Source organism: Geotrypetes seraphini, chromosome 9 (assembly GCF_902459505.1).
Source record: "Geotrypetes seraphini chromosome 9, aGeoSer1.1, whole genome shotgun sequence".
Lineage (NCBI taxonomy): Eukaryota > Metazoa > Chordata > Amphibia > Gymnophiona > Dermophiidae > Geotrypetes > Geotrypetes seraphini.
Genome location: NC_047092.1, coordinates 33,645,668 through 33,663,377, shown reverse-complemented (window position 1 = coordinate 33,663,377; position 17,710 = coordinate 33,645,668). Strand labels below are relative to the sequence as shown.

Sequence of the window (17,710 nt, the reverse complement as noted above, 5' to 3'; positions counted from 1 at the left end):
GCCATCACGTTGGACTCTATACTAGAAGTTAAACCCCAGGAAAAAAAATTTTGGAGTCATTGCGAATAATACAGTGAAATGCTTAGTGAAGAAAACATAGATGGAAGGAACAGAGAGTAAAATTAGAATATCACTATCCCTCTGCATAGATCTGAGGTACTAAGTCAAAAACGAAAACGTGAAAGGTCGATCCAATAATAATAAGTAACACGCTTACTAAGAACACTTAAATAAACTCACACAAAAATATCAAAAGAATTTACACTTCAAATTCTCATGTGGAAAGATTGTGTTCAGAGATATGGAGGAAAAAGCATCAAATGTTGAACCAACAGTACTTATCTTGTGTGTAAAGTTCTTTGGCCTCAACGTGCCATGTTTCAGTATTTCTTTAGGAAGCCAAACGAAGCCTTTAAAAGACAACAGTCTTCTATACTGGGTGTCAGTCTCTCCTAAAGCTCATTAGTTGAAATTTAAACAAGTTCCACTCCTCTGCTCACGGCTCACTCTTTTGATATTTTTGTGGGAATGTATTTAAGCGTTCTAAGTAAGCGTGTTACTTATTATTATTGGATCTGAAGTACAACATTTTGAGTATTCTGTGCACTTTTGGTCACCCCGTCTTAATAATACAGCAGCAAATATAAACGGAAATGGCTCCCTTATAAAAGAAAGATAAACTTTCTAGGGTTCTTCAGTTTTGAGAGGAGACAACTAAGAGGAGATGATATGAAGGTTTATAAAATCATAAGGATAGTCTTGAAGTTATAGGGAACATTTACCAGTAGCAGATTTAAAACAAATTAAGGAAGTATAATTTTTTCAGTCCATTCACAATTAAGCTATGAGAATGTAATAATTAAGCTGGAGAATGTAGTTAAGGTTCTTATAGCTGGGTTTATAAAAGATGTGAGGTTTGATAAAGTATATTAGTTATTAGACACAGAGTATATTAGTTATTAGACACAGAGGTGTGGAGGGGCATTTTCAATAGGACGTCTTAAGTCTGAGTTTGGATGTTTTGGAAAAGATGTCCAGAAATCTAGTAGAGAAAATGTCCATTTTTGAAAGAGCAATATGTCATTTTGGCCCTTGGTGAATCCTTTTTTTGGCCATTTTTTAATACAAAGATGTCCAAATGAAAAAATACACAAAAAAAGCTATTGGGATGTACAAGTAGCTAGCATTCTTAACAAACTAGCCATAGACAGCTGAGCACAGCAGAGCAGAGAGGCACTCTAGGGGGTACTGCAGTGAATGTCACATTAAAAAGTCCCAGGTACACATGTCACTATAACCTGTTTATACTGTATGGTTAGCCCTCCAAAATCCACCCAAAATTTACAATACCCACCTGTACAGTAGCCCTTATACCTGCAGGTGTCATCTTTATGTAGACACAGTAGTTTTGGGTGGATTTTGAAGGGCTCACCATACAATATAAGCAGGTTACAGTGAGATGTGGACCTGGGACATTTTAATGGGACATTCACTGTAGTACCTCCTAGACTGCCCTTCTGCTCTGCTGAGCTGTGTTTGTGTGACCATCTGAAGCTGTAATACAGGCTGGTATGTACTGTTTCTTTCACATCTTTGGGTGGTGGGAGGGGGTGGGTGACCACTGAGGGAGTAAGGTTCATACCTTCATCCCTCCGGTGGTCATCCGGTCATTTTGGGTACCTTCTTGATCCTTATTCGTTTTTAAAATAGGTCTAGCCGCAAACATCTAAATAGTATCCTGGACGTTTTGTTAAAAGTTTGATTATCTCTGCAGAACGTCCAAGTCCTAAGCCTGCCCAAAACACGTCTCTAGCACGCCCCCTTACGATTTAGACGCACTGGAAGCTAAACACCAGAAAGACGTTTAGAAAGTCAGTTTCGAAAATTACCATTTCGACATTTTGATTAGTAAGACGTCCAAATGCCAGTTAATGCTGTCTTTTGGATGTCTGTCTTTTTTTGAAAATGAGCCCCATAGGTTTCTCTATCTCTTGCTTCTGGTAGTGCACAACAGGAACAGATTTTCCCATTTGGAAACTCTGGAGTTCTAAGTAACCCAGATTGGCTACTGTTGGAAACAGAATTCTGGCCTCAGTGGATCATTAGTCTGACTCAGCATGTCACTACTTACTTGGGAATGGGATAATTAATCATAGGACATTTCAGAGTGGCTGCGATGAAACGGCCGCACTGAATCGTCCCCTTCCATCGTCGCTGCGGTTACAGGAGTAGGGAGAGGTGACATCCCCTTCCAGCACTGCCACAAACACAGGAACAGGGAGAGGTGCCGGTGGATCGCAGACAGAGAGAAGACCACACTGAATTGTACCCTTCAAAGAGCAGGGAGAGGTGCCAGTGGATCGCAGGGAGGAGAGGGGAAGGGAATAATTTTTTTTTTGGGGGGGGCATCATCCAAGAGGTGCCAGATCACGAATTATTCCCTTCCATCGCTACAGACAGAGAAATAGGGAGAGGTGTCTGTGGATCGCGGACAGGGAAGAGGAGGGGGAGGGAAGAAATTTGTGTGGGGGGTGAGGGGTAACACCAAAATTCAAAGGTGCCCAGCTGTGGCTCCCAGACTCAATGAATCTTTGCAGCAATTTCATCGTGGGATGATGATTTAACGTTGAAACGGTTACGCTGAACTGAGTGTGATGAAACAGATGCAATGAATCGTTCTAGACCCTTACTTACTTTGGGACTCTTTTACTAAAGCTTAGTGCATGCTAAATGCTAAGAAGCCGATAGGTGTTGGGCTTCTTAGCATTTAGCACGTAATAATTTCATTAGCACATAATAAAAAGACAGAGGATCAGGATGGTCCTATGAGGTCATGACTATACTAGTATTTTGTCCAACTAGAGAGCTTGAAGATGAGGCTGGAAATGGTTCCATCAAAACGGTGGTGCTCTACCTCTGCTTTGCCTTCTTATGTCTTAATATTGAAATATCCCTCTTCTTAAAGGAAATTTCAAAGAGTGACCCAATGAAACAGACCCATTCTTTTTTTCAATTTCTAATTTTTTTTTTTAATTTAGTACAATTCACCTATCCTGTCGTACTAGTAGCAAAAAATATTGATGGTGAAACAGTTAGACCCATGGAATTTGGGTTGCATTTCCTTATTTGCTGCAGGGTCTGATGTTTTGACCATCTATAGTTTCTGTGATTTTAAAGTAACCTTTAATAGCTTTGACTTATAATGAATATAGATGAAAGATCTGTGTGCTTTAAAATATGGAAAAGATCTCCAGGTCAACCACAGCTTACAAATGGGGCCCTTTTACTAAAGTGGATTAAGCTCTGAATGCATAGTTAATATGTGGAAATGAACTCCCACACGACTGCGTTAAGGGGTTTTTACCATTTGCTAACTGGCTAATGCACAGTTAACACAGGACCACTTAACTGCCTCCTAAATAGGTTTTAACTGCTTCTGCATTAATGCATTGGTCCTATGCATGAACAGCAACATTAACATATGATCTTTTTGATGCAGTGTTAGTTGGGGCTTGCCACTCGTTAAAATCCTACATTACAGCACATTAAGCCCATAAATTTAGTAAAAGGGTCCTATAATTTACTTGGCTCTTTTAATCATTCTTGGAAGCTGTATATATTTTTTAGTTCTGTTAAAAGCCCCTTAGTTTTTATCATTTAATATTTAAAAAATATATAAAATAATTCCCTACATTTCTGAAGTATGTAATATTTTAGGGCTATTTATTACTAATTATTTTTTTTTTTTTAGAAAATGAGACACATGAATTTCTGTTAGAGAGAATATTGACAAAAATATCCATATGAGGTTACTTAAACTGCCATGCAACATCTACAGTAATTAATGAAGAAATATACAAGGCTTAATGTAGTCAATACACGTATTGCAGTTTACAGCGCAATCAGTACTAAAATAAAAAAAGATGGTGGTCTTATTTGGCAGTAGTTTTCTGTAACCTGTTTTTTCTCACCCTCAGAAATTTGGTGAAAACTTAACTGCAACCTAATCAGTGACAACCTGAGATGCTAAATGCTTCTCCCTTACTTCATTTTCAGCAAAACTTATCTTTTTGTTTCTTTTGGGTTCTATCCATGAGTTATGTATCACAGCATTATTGGGCATCGGATCAGCTTCCACAATTGACACCACTCTTTTTTTCATTTTACTTTTCAGGACTTTTTGGAATTTTTGTCTGGTGAATGCATATAGTAGAGGGTGAAATATAGTTGTTCCATATGCCATGACTAGAAAGCACAATCTCAATTTTACCAAAAGGTCACTTGGGCCCAAACATAAAATTGTAGTATTTAAAACAGAAATTGGCGTCCAGCAGATAAGAAATGTTGAAATAATCAAAAGGGACATTCGAAAGACCCTTTTCTGCCTTTCTCGTCGTTCCCGATGTCTCTTTACAGCCCGTCGTAGGGCAATAATTACAGAAACTGAAGTCCTTACACCAAGCACTACATTTCTTCCTCCACTGCTCTGTGAAACATCAGTTGTCTCATGCTGTGTAGTCAAAGAAATAGTCTTTTTCTTTCTAGCTTTCTTCTTCTGCCCCGTTGTAAATCTTGTGCCTATTCGTATATTAAGAGCTTGAAGTATTTTGCTGTAGGTGATCAACATTACTAAAACAGTCAAGAAAAAGATTGGAATCTGTACAAGAAGGTGATAATACATTCCAAGTTCTGTGTGGTACTCATTTGAACTAACACACAAAAGTGTCTTGTTTTCCCAAGTATTCTCTGTTTGAAAACTAAAAAAGCTGACCTCAATGAAGGGAATAAGAAATGAAAGAAAAGAGATAATCCACGTTGATGTCATTAATATCACAGCTCGTCCCATCGTTAGAATTCTGTTTGCAGGTTTTACGGAGATGTCATAGCGGTCCAGAGTGATAGCAAAAACATTGACAGCTGTTGAGACACTGGTAAAGGAGACACAGGCCTCATGGAAGCAACATATTAGAGCAGTGTTGCTCTTCAGAGAAAGTAGCAGAATAACTATAGTTAGAGGAATACATCCCACACAAATTATTACATCAAGTACATGAAGATTCATTGTGATAATGTTACTGACAGAATTGATTAAGTTGGATTTCATGCAGTAAAGTACCAACACAGTGAGGTTGCTGCCAAGTCCTAAAACAATTTCTAACATGAGAAATCCAGTGAGGGTTACTTGAAAACTTAATGGATATGAGAGTGGTCGGTACATGTTGGTGTTGGTGTTGTCTGTGTCATCTCTGACTGTAATGTTCGATTCAGACTGCATGATGACATCCAACATGAAAGAGAAACACATCCTCTTGGAACAGTTGGGGTGCGTCCTAGAAGGTGAAAGAGAATGTATAACCATTAAATACTGACTCTTACAAACTTTATAAATTCTTGTTCTGAAAAATTGGTGTTTCTTTTTATTGAGCCCGTTTTACATTGATGTGTACCACAATTAAACTTGGGAACCTGAGCTGTCAGAACTATAATGTATCCTGCTTTTGAAGAGCAATTTGATGACAACCCATAGAAAAAGATACCATGCCTAGGCCCTTGTGAAGGGTTTTTATGTAAATAACAGCAGGAGACATTGTATGAAATCCCTTCTATTTTTCATGATTCTTAAATAATGAGAGAGAGTCTCAGATCTAATACTCCCTGGTATGGAGCCAATTTATATTCTATATAAAATAATTTTTTAGACCTATGTCATGGATATCAGCAGGCCTTCGTATGAAAGTAACTTTGAAGATGGGAAGTTTTTTGTGGTGGTAAAATTTTTTTGGGGAAAATAAATGGAGATACATATGCATTTGAACAATAATTATAGTTACTGTAAATTATTCAGTAATGGGGCTTAGCTACTAATGTGGTCTACAGTTAAGGCATGCCATTTTACTACTAAATCATGCTGTTTTAGCAGTGACGAGTCAAAGCTGCGCCAGACAATCGCGTGTGGACATTGCCGGGCAGACAATCGTGTGCAGGACGTCGACATGCTGGATTAAAACACAATTTTAAAGTGCTCTGAGGGTGTGTGTAGGGGGGAACCCCCCACTTTACTTAGAACTGTTTGCGCTCCCGTTGGGGGTGGGTGGGGAGGGGGAACCCCCATTACCAAGGAAACTAATTTTTCCCTAAAAAAGAGGGGAAAAGACTATTTCCTCTATAATGGGGGGTTACCCCCCACAACGGGAGCACCAATAGTTCTAAGTAAGGTGGGGAGGTTCCCCCCCTCAGAGTGCTTTAAAATTGTGTTTTAATCCAGCGTACTGATGTCCTGCGCGTGATTGTCTGCTTGGCAATGTCTGCGCATAATTGTCTCGCTCGGTTTAGTCTATGTACTGTTTTAGCAGAGGTCCCATTTTATGTAATGAGAACTAGTTAATAGTAACTGGGGTTAACAGTAAAATAACGCTCCTTAACAGAAACCAAATCTTTATTTCTTATATTCTTGATATACTACATTTCTGTGGTTGATAATTTCCCCCTATAATTGCTATAGTATTACTGTTTTATTTGTTCAGATGACTTGGGTTTTTGGTTTGTTTGGTTTTTTTTCGTAACTGCACTCCGGTCTTTATAATGTGCATACCAAAATGTTTGAATAGAGGATGTGGTCTCAGTGAAATATGTATAGGTCACTGGTCCATGGGCCCTTGAGGGTCTGCAGTATAATTATCAGGGGTCTAGAGGTCACAAAAAAGTATTTTTATGCTGTTATATGAAGAGAATACAAGATAAACAGTGGCTGTGGAGATGGCAGTAAGAGCATCAATAGCCTTGGGGGACAGAAGAAACAGCATCTGTTGGGGTGAGATCAGAGGCAGTTGGCAGGAGGGGAAGAGAGAGAGAGAGAGCCTGGTGGAGACAGGAAGGAGACAGAAGATAGAGAACTAGTGGGAACAGGCTTGGTACTGAGGGATTGAGGATCCAGGAAGAGAGGAGGGGAACTGGGGATCTCAAGTTTTTTGAGGTAAATTAGGAGATCATACAATGAAAAGGGTTGGGAACATCTGGTATAGATCTAGCTGTAAAACACAGGGACAGGCTGTTTTTATTCTTCAAACATTTTTATTATTTGATCTACATTTTTGAAAAATTGAGCAAAGAATTAGTGGTGGATCTAATCATGTCAATTTTATTTCATGGGGATTTTGAAGGCATAAGTCATGTCCTGCGGATATCTGAGTTTGCATCTCATGAGCACACCTTTTGGAACTGCCTGCTATTGCTTTGATTTGTACTGATATTTGTATTTAGTATATGTGTACTGTATGTACCAGTGGTTCCCAAATCTGTCCTGGAGGCTGCTCGACTAGTCAGGTTTTCAGAATTTCTGCAATGAATAAATTTGCATGCAAAGGAGGCATTGCATGCAAATCTATTTCACAAATAGTTTTGGTGGATATTCTGAAAACCTGACTAGTTGGGGAGCCTCCAGGACAGGTTTGGGAACCAATGGTATATACTATATATAAATGCATTTTGATGTCCAGAAACAATGGTAAGAGCTTTGCATGCCTATATACTGTAAATCCATAGATTTGTATTCATTGTTTTATTTAAGGCCATCAAGCTGATTCAATGAAAATGAATCTATCATTTAAACAACAAATAGCTGAATTAAAATGTGAAGCCAAGATGATAATTAAGGCATGAGAATATGGAGAAAGAGGGACTCTGAAAAATGTATGCACATTTGGTAGCGTTTGCTGTAGTAAGTTAAAATAATATTGGTAGTAAGTGCTACTGAGGAACAGAAAACCTTTGTTAGGCATGCTTTCCTCATTGGTGATCACCTGTAAATAAAATTACAGTACTTGGGTTCTTTGGCTACCTTGAGATGCAGCATTTTATTTTCCAACATATACACCTGGTAAGCAAGTATTCTATTTAATAAGATCACCAGTATTTTTAAGACCAGCATTTGTAACCCAGAAGTCTTAATTGAGATATTTCACCATAATTAACTACCTATGTGTAGTGTGTGGTAGTTACTGTGGGATCTGTTATCTGAGGGTTTCTAATGTCTTAATTACATTATAAGGGGTGTTGTCTGGTACATACAACATAATTGTAAATGACAAGGTAACAGCCTTCTGTGAAAGAAGACAAATTTAATGGCCTTCCTAATATTAGATAGGGACTTAATGCAGCGTCTGGTAGGCTTGTACATTGCCTCAAGATATTATGATTTACTCTGTGTACATGAATTATTTGGGTGTCTGTATTTCTAGAACTGTTCCAAATGTATTGCATGATAAATTGAATTCTTTTGAATTGGTTGAAGCCAGAAGGAGATTAGAAGCAGATCTGTAAAGACAAATTACGGTACTACCTGTAAGAATAATCTAACTGAAATCTTGTGAAAATGGAAAATTTGAAATGTGCCAAATTTTATGCAGGACAGACCAATTACACATCAGGTCTTTGTCATATCTGTTAGACTTACAGTTACATGAAAACAAATGTCAAAGAGAGAAAAGCAATTTAAAAAAGTGTCTTCTCCAGAGCAGAACTCTGTTCTTTTGTGAATGTTAAGCAGAAATTGGTTGTATGTGACTTATGGCCTACCTACCTGCTTTCCCTGGCCTCAGGGGTCTTTTAAGCACACTCCAGTTGATTTTCATAGATCAATACACGGTTGACAGATTTTTTGACATGCATTTTCACTTTTCTTCTGGCAACAGTTATGTCATATTACAGATCTAGTATCAATTTTGTATATCCTTTTGTTAAAACACTTCAGCAAAAAGGACTTTTAAGGAAGACTACATTGCTAGTACATTTCTGAGATTATTGCTTTCCAGTTTATTTTATTTGGAAAAATTCAAACTATATGAATATAACCAAAGCAAAAAGCCTTCTTATTTGATGTGTTTATGCGTTTTGTATTGTACTGTGGCATGTTTTTGTTTTTCTTGAATATGTAGAAATGAAAAATAAAGGCAATGGATTTCTGACTTTAGAAGTGTGTTTAGGTATCCTTCTGTTATAATTGTACATTTGTTCCTATAGCATGTGTGCTCATTAGATCAGAGTGATGGCTTTGTCACAGAAAATGATACACATTGTAAAATCCAGTTCATGTGCTGTGAGAGAAACCATCTGTGTGTTAATTTGGCTTATTTTCATTAGCACAAGGTACATAACTGACTAATATTTTCAGAGGAATATAGCACTATTAGTCATTCTGACAACTGATATGAATAATTTAATGTATAGCGCCAAGGAAATATAATAATTCAGTTGCTGATGAAGTACATTTTCTCTCCTTTTTTTGAAAGTCATGATTTACTTTCTGAATTAATGGTTTCTACAATTCAAAGATTAAACTATACATTCCATTTAAATTATGCTCACTATTTTGTTTTCAGGCAGTAATCACTTTTTGTTGTGAAAATGTGGTCCATTGTGTTTATCTTCTGTATGTATTGATGAAGAGTTATTTACACAGCACCAGTGCAGACCTTCTCCATATTTCTTTGTTCCACTTCCTGTCTGTCTTTAGAGCATAAATTTAAGAGGAATACATCTTACAGTTTGTAGACCAGAAAGCTAAAAAGAAGCCAAGCAGTAGCTACCTTCATGTAGATAATGCAAAAAAAAAAAAAGTGGGTGCTCAGTCATTAGATAATATTATTATTGTTATTATTATTTATTAATAGTTAAATGTAAGGGTGCTGATTGCAATAGTTTAATGAAATTATTCCACATGGTGCCACATCTGCAATAATCGTCTGCCAAACGGAATTTGAGTATTTTGGATCTGGGAGTAACAACATGTATGTAGTATGTGATTAGGTTGAAAAAATGAGAAACTTTATCCAGCCATATATATTAAAAGTAACAAGCCATATTATCCATATAGTTTGTTGTTACTATAGTCTGTCAAATAAATTTTGCTTCCCATTTGCTATGTTTCCATGCCTGCTGATCTGAATTCAGATTCTGTTTACAAGGTTTGTAAGCAGGCACTTTACACTCTGTGTACTATGGTATATTTCCTATAAGCTTTGTGTTGAATTCTACTGAAAATCAGCCATACATTTTTCTGAACATAAATACGGTTTGCAAATATACATATTGCATTGACTATGTATAGCTTAGACTAGATTGCAGTCAAAATAAATACTTTCTGATACATTTTGAACTGGTGAATTGCATTACTCAATGTTTCAAATGTCTGATGTATAATTTTTCAAATGCCTGATGTATAATGTAATAAAGTGTCCTTTTTTATAGAAATATAATTCACCCTAAATAAAACAATAGGCGTGTAGGAGATTGCAAATAGTCATTAAATTCATTTGTAATACATATGACAACATGAAAAAAAATATTGCTTTTAGCAGTACTGTGCATAGTGTACAATAATGATTCCCAGTTTTTTTTACCATGACAGAAATTCTAGATTTTGTAGTCTCAAATTATCCATTTCTATACATTTTAATGTTAACTATAAAAATGTTTTATTGATGAATAATTCTGTACAAATCACATGTTGAAATAAAAATGCTTACAAAATACATATGAATCTTACATTGGCTCCAAATTATTCTGCCTGTGTTTGGAAAACAGTTGCACGTCATAATAAGTAGCATCTTACCTCTGCTAAACATCTGATATATTTTTGATGCAATTGAAGCATTTCCAGTTTTGATTGGTTCATTTTGTTCACTTGTTGGCAGCGTATAAGGGAAAGAGGGTCCTGGACATCTCTTCAGAAAATGACCTTAATGAAAAGATGTGATTATGCTGTGCCATTGTTTCAGCATACTCCAAATGTATAGGACATGTAATTCTCCTTTAGAGGCTGCTGCAGTCTCTCACACTCTTCCAACTGTGGAATCAATAAGCATCTGAAAATACATGATGAAAGTAATTTAGCATACTGAAGGCTTCTTGTCTCCAGAGACAACATTTAGATTCAGCTTTTCTAAAAAGGATCAGCAGTGCTTCTTGGAAGAAAGCTAGCTTATGGGCTGCTTTTGCAGAATGACAGCCTACCTCGTTGCATCTCTTCACTGCAGAGAGATGCAGTGAATTCACTAATTTTGATTGGTCAGATATGTTGGGCTTAAACCATGCTTGCTATGTATATGGGAGTGATCTATCCCCTTCATTTTATATAGAGATGCTTTTAAAAAAGGTTTAATTTACAAATGAATGTGGCTGTAGAGTAGCTTTTAAAACCATTATGCATATTTCAGCATTTCTTCTATTTCACTGAGTATTCCAGTTTGTCCTACAAAATCTCTGCATGACAAAATACTGGTGAAAATGATATAAAATGTATGCTACTTTTTAAAGCCACTAGCAATTAGGCAACATGTCTTTAAGATTTATTGAAAATATAGTAAAGCCTCTCTGTGGAGTTCTGTGTGTTAAATCTGCTCAGATACAAAAGTACTGCATTTTCATTCAAGTGTAGTGAATTTCAGCCAGTATATTTATATGCAGGTCAGCTTTCTGATCTGGCTCCAAATACATAAGTCATAATAGAGTAGTTCACATTATCAAGTACAGATAAGTTATAATATTCAGAATGTAAATTATAGTACTCTTAGATCATTTCCATACTGTAGAGGTGGCATTCTAGTTTGCTTCCTTAAAATGATAAAATATATTTTGCCTTAATTAAATCCATTGCCCGAACAGATTGTTATGGCAAGAGTTCTTCGCTAAATCCCATTAAGGCATGTCTAGTCATTTGGCCAGTAATTTATTTATTTAAAAATGTGTGGTCCGCATATCCAACAATTCTGTGCATCACAGCAATACATACATAATAAAATATGACAAATGCATACCTAAACACTTAAGAAAAAACTGACCACAAACTTGTCTCTAATTACAACAATAAAAATGGTTAAAACACATACCAGTCGCAATACAACTTACTAATTCACTCAAAAAAAAAACCCCAACAAAAAAACAACCCCTAAACATCAGCTTCTCTGCAAAAACTAATCAGACTGCCAACATACAATAATTCAAATTGCAAAAGTGCATGTAAACAATACCGTTTTAAGCCCCTTTCTAAATTGTAACACAGTGGAAGCCTGCCTTAAATCCAGGGGTAATTTATTCCAACAGGCGAGCCCTGTACTGATATCATATTACAATAACCAGACAAGCTCACTGCTCTCAATGAGGCACCATGGGGGAATTGTTTCCATATAAGAACATAGGAATAGCCTTACTGGGCCAGACCAATGGTTCATCTAGCTCAGTATCGTGTCTTCACAGGGGCTAATCCAAGTCACAAGTACCTAGCAAAAATCCAGATAGTAGCAGCATTCCATACCACTGATCCAGGGCAAGCAGTGGCATACCCAATGTCTGTCTCAACTGCAAACTCTGGACTTTTCCTCCAGGAATTGTCCAAACCTTTTTTAAAACTAGCTAGGTTAACAGCTCTTACACTATGCTATGGTAATGCATTCCAGAACTTAACTATTCTCTGAGTGAGAAAAAAAATTCCTTCTATTGATTTTAAAAGTATTATACTCTGAAACTTCGAGCGTCCCCTAATTTTTGTAAATCTTGATGCAGTAAAAGATCAGTCTACTTGTACCCATTCTATACCACTCAGGTTTTTCTAGACTTTAATCATATATTCCCTCAGCCATCTCTTTTCCATGCTGAAAAGCCCTAATCTCTTTAGTCTTTCCTCATATGAGAGGAGTTCCATCCCCTTTATCATTTTGGTCACTCTTCTTTGAACCTTTTCTAGTGCCACTATATCTTTTTTTGAAATAAGGAGACCAGAACTGAATGCAGTACTCAAGATCAGGTTGCACCATTGTGCAATACAGAGGCATTATAACATTCTTAATGTTGTTTACCATCCCTTTTCTAATAATTCCTCACATCTTGTTTGCTTTCTTGGCTGCCGCCACACATTGGGTGGAAGGTTTCAGCGCATTATTCATTATGGCACCAAGATCTTTTTCTTGAGCGTTGACCCCCAAGGTAACCATGATTTGGATTATTCTTCTCAATGTTCATCACTTTACATTTGTCTACATTAAATTTCATCTGCCATTTGGATGCCCATTTTTCCAATTTTCTAAGGTCTTCCTGCAGTTTTTCACAGAATGCATGCATATTAACAACTTTGAACAGTTTAGTGTCATCTGCAAATTTAATCACCTCACTTGGAGTTCCAATTTCTAGATAATTTATAAATAAGTAAAATTGGACCATCCCAGTACAGATCCCTGTGGCGCACACCACTATTTACCTTCCTCTATTGAGAAAAATAGCCATTTAACCCTACCCTTTGTTTTCTGTCTGATAACCAATTCTTAATCTACTTAAGCCATTTGGTCTTTATCTGCCATCATGTTTCTATGTTTCCACTATTTTGCCTGGCACTGAGTTCTGTAATTCCCCGGATCTTCCCTGGAACCCATTTTAAAAAATTGGCATAACATTGGCCACCCTCCAATTTTCAGGTACTGTATATACTTGAATATAAACCTAGATTTTTGAGCCCCCAAAAATGGGGTTCTCGGTTTATATTCAAATCTTCACCCTCTCAGATCCATTGCAAGCCTCTCCCTGGGCCTATCTTAAGCCCTGCTAGTACACTGGTGAGCCAGGGCAAAAGCGATATTCTTACGCTCCCGTTCCATGCAATCTCACTACTCAAAATAATTGACATGAGTTCCCACAGTGGATGCTATGTTTATTTACTGTCTATTTTCCCTATCTGTCCCTGCAGGCTCACAATCTAACTGTGGTACCAGGGGCATTGGAAGGATTAAGTTACTTGCCCAGAGTCACAAGAAGCAGGTTGAGATTGAACTGACAACCTTAGGGTGCTGAGGCAGTAGTTCTAACCACTAGACCAGGGGTGCCCAAATGGTCGATCGCAATCGACCAGTAGATCACAAAGGCAACAAGAGTCGATTGCGTTGCCTTTGCAATCTTTTTCTCTCTGCTGCTTCCCCAAGCCAGGCCTGGCACGTACAAGCGCCAGATTTACAAAACTTCACCTCAGAGAGGAAGTTCTGGGCCAGCCTGGAACTTCCTCCCCGACATTAGAATTGACGTTGGAAGTGAAGTCTTGTAGGCCCGGCACTTGTACGTGCCATGCCTGGCTCGGGGAAGCAGCAGGGAGAAATCGCATTGGTGGCTTGGGGGTGGGGGTACGGAAAGAATCGGGGAAGTGGAAAAATAGGCATGATGGCTTGGGGGTAGGGGGAGAGAGAAAGAAATGCAGAAATAAAGAGGGGGCCAGGGGAAGGGAGAGAAAAAGAGGAAGAAAGGCAGAAAGAAAGGGGGGCCAGGGGGAGGGAGAGAGAAAGAGAAAGAAAGGCAGAAAGAAAGGGGGGGCCATGGGGAGAGAGAAAGAAAGGCAGAAAGAAGGGGGGGCCAGGGGGAGAGAGAAGGAAAGAGGGGGGGGGCCAGAGGGAGAGGGAGAGAGAAAGAAAAGAGGAAAGAAAGAAATATTGGCTTTACAGAAGAAGGAAGTGCAACCAAAGACTCATGAAATCACCAGACAAAAAGGTATGAAAAATGATTTTTTCAATTTAGTGATCAAAATGTGTCCATTTTGAGAATTTATATCTGCTGTCTATAAGACCCCCTTTTACTAAACCGCAATAGCGCAGGGAGCCTATGAGCATCAAGAGCAGCGCAGGGCATTCAGCGCAGCTTCCTGTGCTAAAAACTGCTATCGTGGTTTAGTAAAAGGGGAGGGGTATATTTGTCTATTTTTGTGTGGTTGTTACTGAGGTGACATTGCATAGAGTCATCTGCCTTGACCTCTGTGAAAAACCCCGGAATATGAATGATAATGAACATTTTCTCTGCCTTTCAGTGTGCTTTGTGTTTTTTAAAAATTTTATTGTTGGTAGATAATTTTGACTTGGTCATTTTAAAAGTAGCTCGCAAGCCCAAAAAGTGTTGGCATCCCTGCACTAGACCGCTCACTATCTGGTTTTTAAACTGGCAATTTGAATAAACAATATTTCCTGGACATCCAGAGACTTGTGTTCCACTTTGTTGTTTCATATCTCAATTTTGTCTGTGGAATACCGGTCCTTCGTCTCTGCTTGGTGAGTTCTTTCAGTACCCTGGTATGTATACCATCTGGTCCTGGTTATTTATCACTCTTTAACTTGTCAATTTGGCTTAGTATGTCTTCCAGTCTCACCAAGATTTCTTTCAATTCCTCTGCGTCATCACCCTTGAAAGCCATTTCTGGTTCAGGAAGATTTCTTACATCTTCTTCTGTAAAGACTGAAGCAAAGAATTCATTTAGTCTCTCCCTATGGCCTTAATCTCCGAGTGCACCTTTTACTCTTTGATCATCCAGCGGTCCCACAGATACCCTCATAGGTTTTATGCTTTTGATGTACTGAAAAAAAAAAATTGTTACTATGAGTTTTTGCCTCTTTGGCAAGTTGTTCTTCATACTCTTGTTTAGCTTTCTTTATCAATGCTTTGCATCTGACTTGCCAGTGCTTACGTCTTTTCATTGGGATCCTTTTTCCATTCTTTAAAGGATATTTTCTTGGATGTAATAGCCTCTTTCACTTTGTCTTTTATCCACGCCAGCTCTCATTTTCTCTTCTTTCCACCTTTTTTAATACGTGGAATGCATCTGGTCTGGGCTTCCACGATGGTATTTTTAAACAGCATCCATGCCTGGTTTACACTTCTGACCTTTGCTACAGACACTTTTAGTTTCTTTTTAACCATTTGCCTCATTTTATTGTAGTCACCCTTGCAAAAATTAAATGCCACTACAGTAGATTTCTTTAGTGACATCACTCCAGTTATCAGCTGAAATTTGATCGTTATGATCACTCTTTCCTAGCAGACCCCACACAGTTACGTCCTATACCATATCCTGCATTCCACTAAGAACCAAATCTAAAATAGCTCCCCTTCTTGTAGCTTCCTGGAATAGTTGCTCCAAGAAGCAGTCATTTATGACGTCAAGGAATTTTACTCCCTAGCACTCCCTGATGTAATATTTATCTAGTCAATGTTGGGGATAGTTGAAATCAGACAACATACACACTTATTTATTTCTGGGTTCTGAACCTCAAGCTTCTCCCAATAGCCAGCAATATCAAACAATAGATCAAACTTATTTCAACTAAGTCCAAAAGAAAATAGAAAAAAGAAAGGAAGTGATGAAAAAGATCTCAGGCTTCATGGGTCTAAAAAAACCTGACAGAAAGTGCAAAAATGTACTGTTATTTTAAAGCTTTTGAAGGTTTCAAGACTGCCTGTACCTTGCATGAATTGGTACTTTCCTGACAGCTCACAGGACCATCAGTTATCAGTTTTCCACGGAGCTGAAGAGCTGTGTTAGTTTAGAGTCAGTCTAAACCAGGAGTAGGCAACTCCAATCCTCGAGGGCCGGAATCCAGTCGGGTTTTCAGGATTTCCCCAATGAATATGCAATAAAAGCAGTGCATGCAAATAGATTTCATGCATATTCATTGGGAAAATCCTGAAAACCCAACTGGATTCTGGCCCTCGAGGACCTGAGTTGCCCACCTCTAGTCTAAACTCACAAAAACCTTGATTTTTCAGTGATGTCCTGACTTTTTTCCTCAGTTTTGTATTTTATTTTACTTTTCTTTCATTTTCTTAAACGTTTTAATTTTTTCTCTCTACTACTACTATTAATTATTTCTATAGCATTACCAGATGCATGCAGCGCTGTACAGAGTCACAAAGAGTAATAAAACAGTCCCTGCTCAAAAGAGCTTACAATCTAAACAGGCAAGACAGACAAACAAGATGTCATGGATACAGTTAAGGGGAACGGTTAGTCAGCTGGCTGGGTTGGAGGGCAGAGGAGCCTGTTTTCAGGCCGGGAGTGCCAACTGTTTTTCAGGTTCCAAGTCACTCAACCTCCCTGGAACATTGAGTCCTTTGATTTAGCATTGGTGGTCTTTCTCTCCATGTCAGAACCTTCCAGTGGCTTTAAGCAGTGCACTCAGTGCAACAGGACCATTTCAGTCACTGATCCAAATAGCTGGTGCCTTCAGTGTCTTGGTCCTGAGCACTGGGTAGACTCATAGTCTCTGCTGCTCCCAGCTTCGGAAGAGGTCACTGAAGGCAAGGCAGCTCCAGATCGAAAAATTATTTGGAGCTGGAACATCGAGGATGTTGGCTGCATCTGATCCTGAAACATTTGCTACACAAGACAACCATTGGTATTGATGCCTCGATCAACGTTTGCATCATTATTGGTGCCACCATCAGGATCCACTAAAAAAAGCTAAGAAGCATAGGCATTCTTCCTCATCTCAGCATGTACTGGCGCAGCATGCCTATGCATTGTTTCAGCTGTCCCCATCATCAAAGCAATGTAAACACTGATGTATTGAAGCTCAATCGCCTTTTCTTAAAATGATGATTTCTCTAGGGCGTGCCTCATTATCGAGGTCACTAACACCTCAACATCCTACAGCATCATCTGTAAAGATAACTTCCATGTTACTGGTACCCTCACTTAAGGACCAAATACGAGACATCTTACAGAAGGAGTTGGCTGCCATGATGAACACACAGGTGCCTCAAGCCCTAGCTATGGCACAACTGGTACCAGCCCAGCCTGAGCAGCACTTTAAGTGATACTCGAGGGCAAGGCCTTGTACTCCCCACCACCGATGTTCAAGGTCTAGGTCGGAGAACAGCATCATCTCAACATCGAAGCTCCTCACACTCTATA

At 38.3% G+C, this 17,710-nt stretch overlaps 2 protein-coding genes across 3 annotated transcripts in view; one reads left to right on the top strand and one right to left on the bottom strand.

Annotated features, from left to right (window-relative positions):
• The window catches only part of COG5 (component of oligomeric golgi complex 5), a 342,545-nt gene that overhangs the window by 121,807 nt on the left and 203,028 nt on the right, over nucleotides 1-17,710 (top strand). The gene's annotated exons all lie outside the window — the stretch shown is intronic.
• On the bottom strand, nucleotides 4,004-5,329 carry GPR22 (G protein-coupled receptor 22). The gene has a single exon (XM_033957898.1). The coding sequence runs from the start codon at nucleotides 5,303-5,305 to the stop codon at nucleotides 4,004-4,006; it is 1,302 nt and encodes a 433-aa protein (XP_033813789.1). The 5' UTR covers nucleotides 5,306-5,329.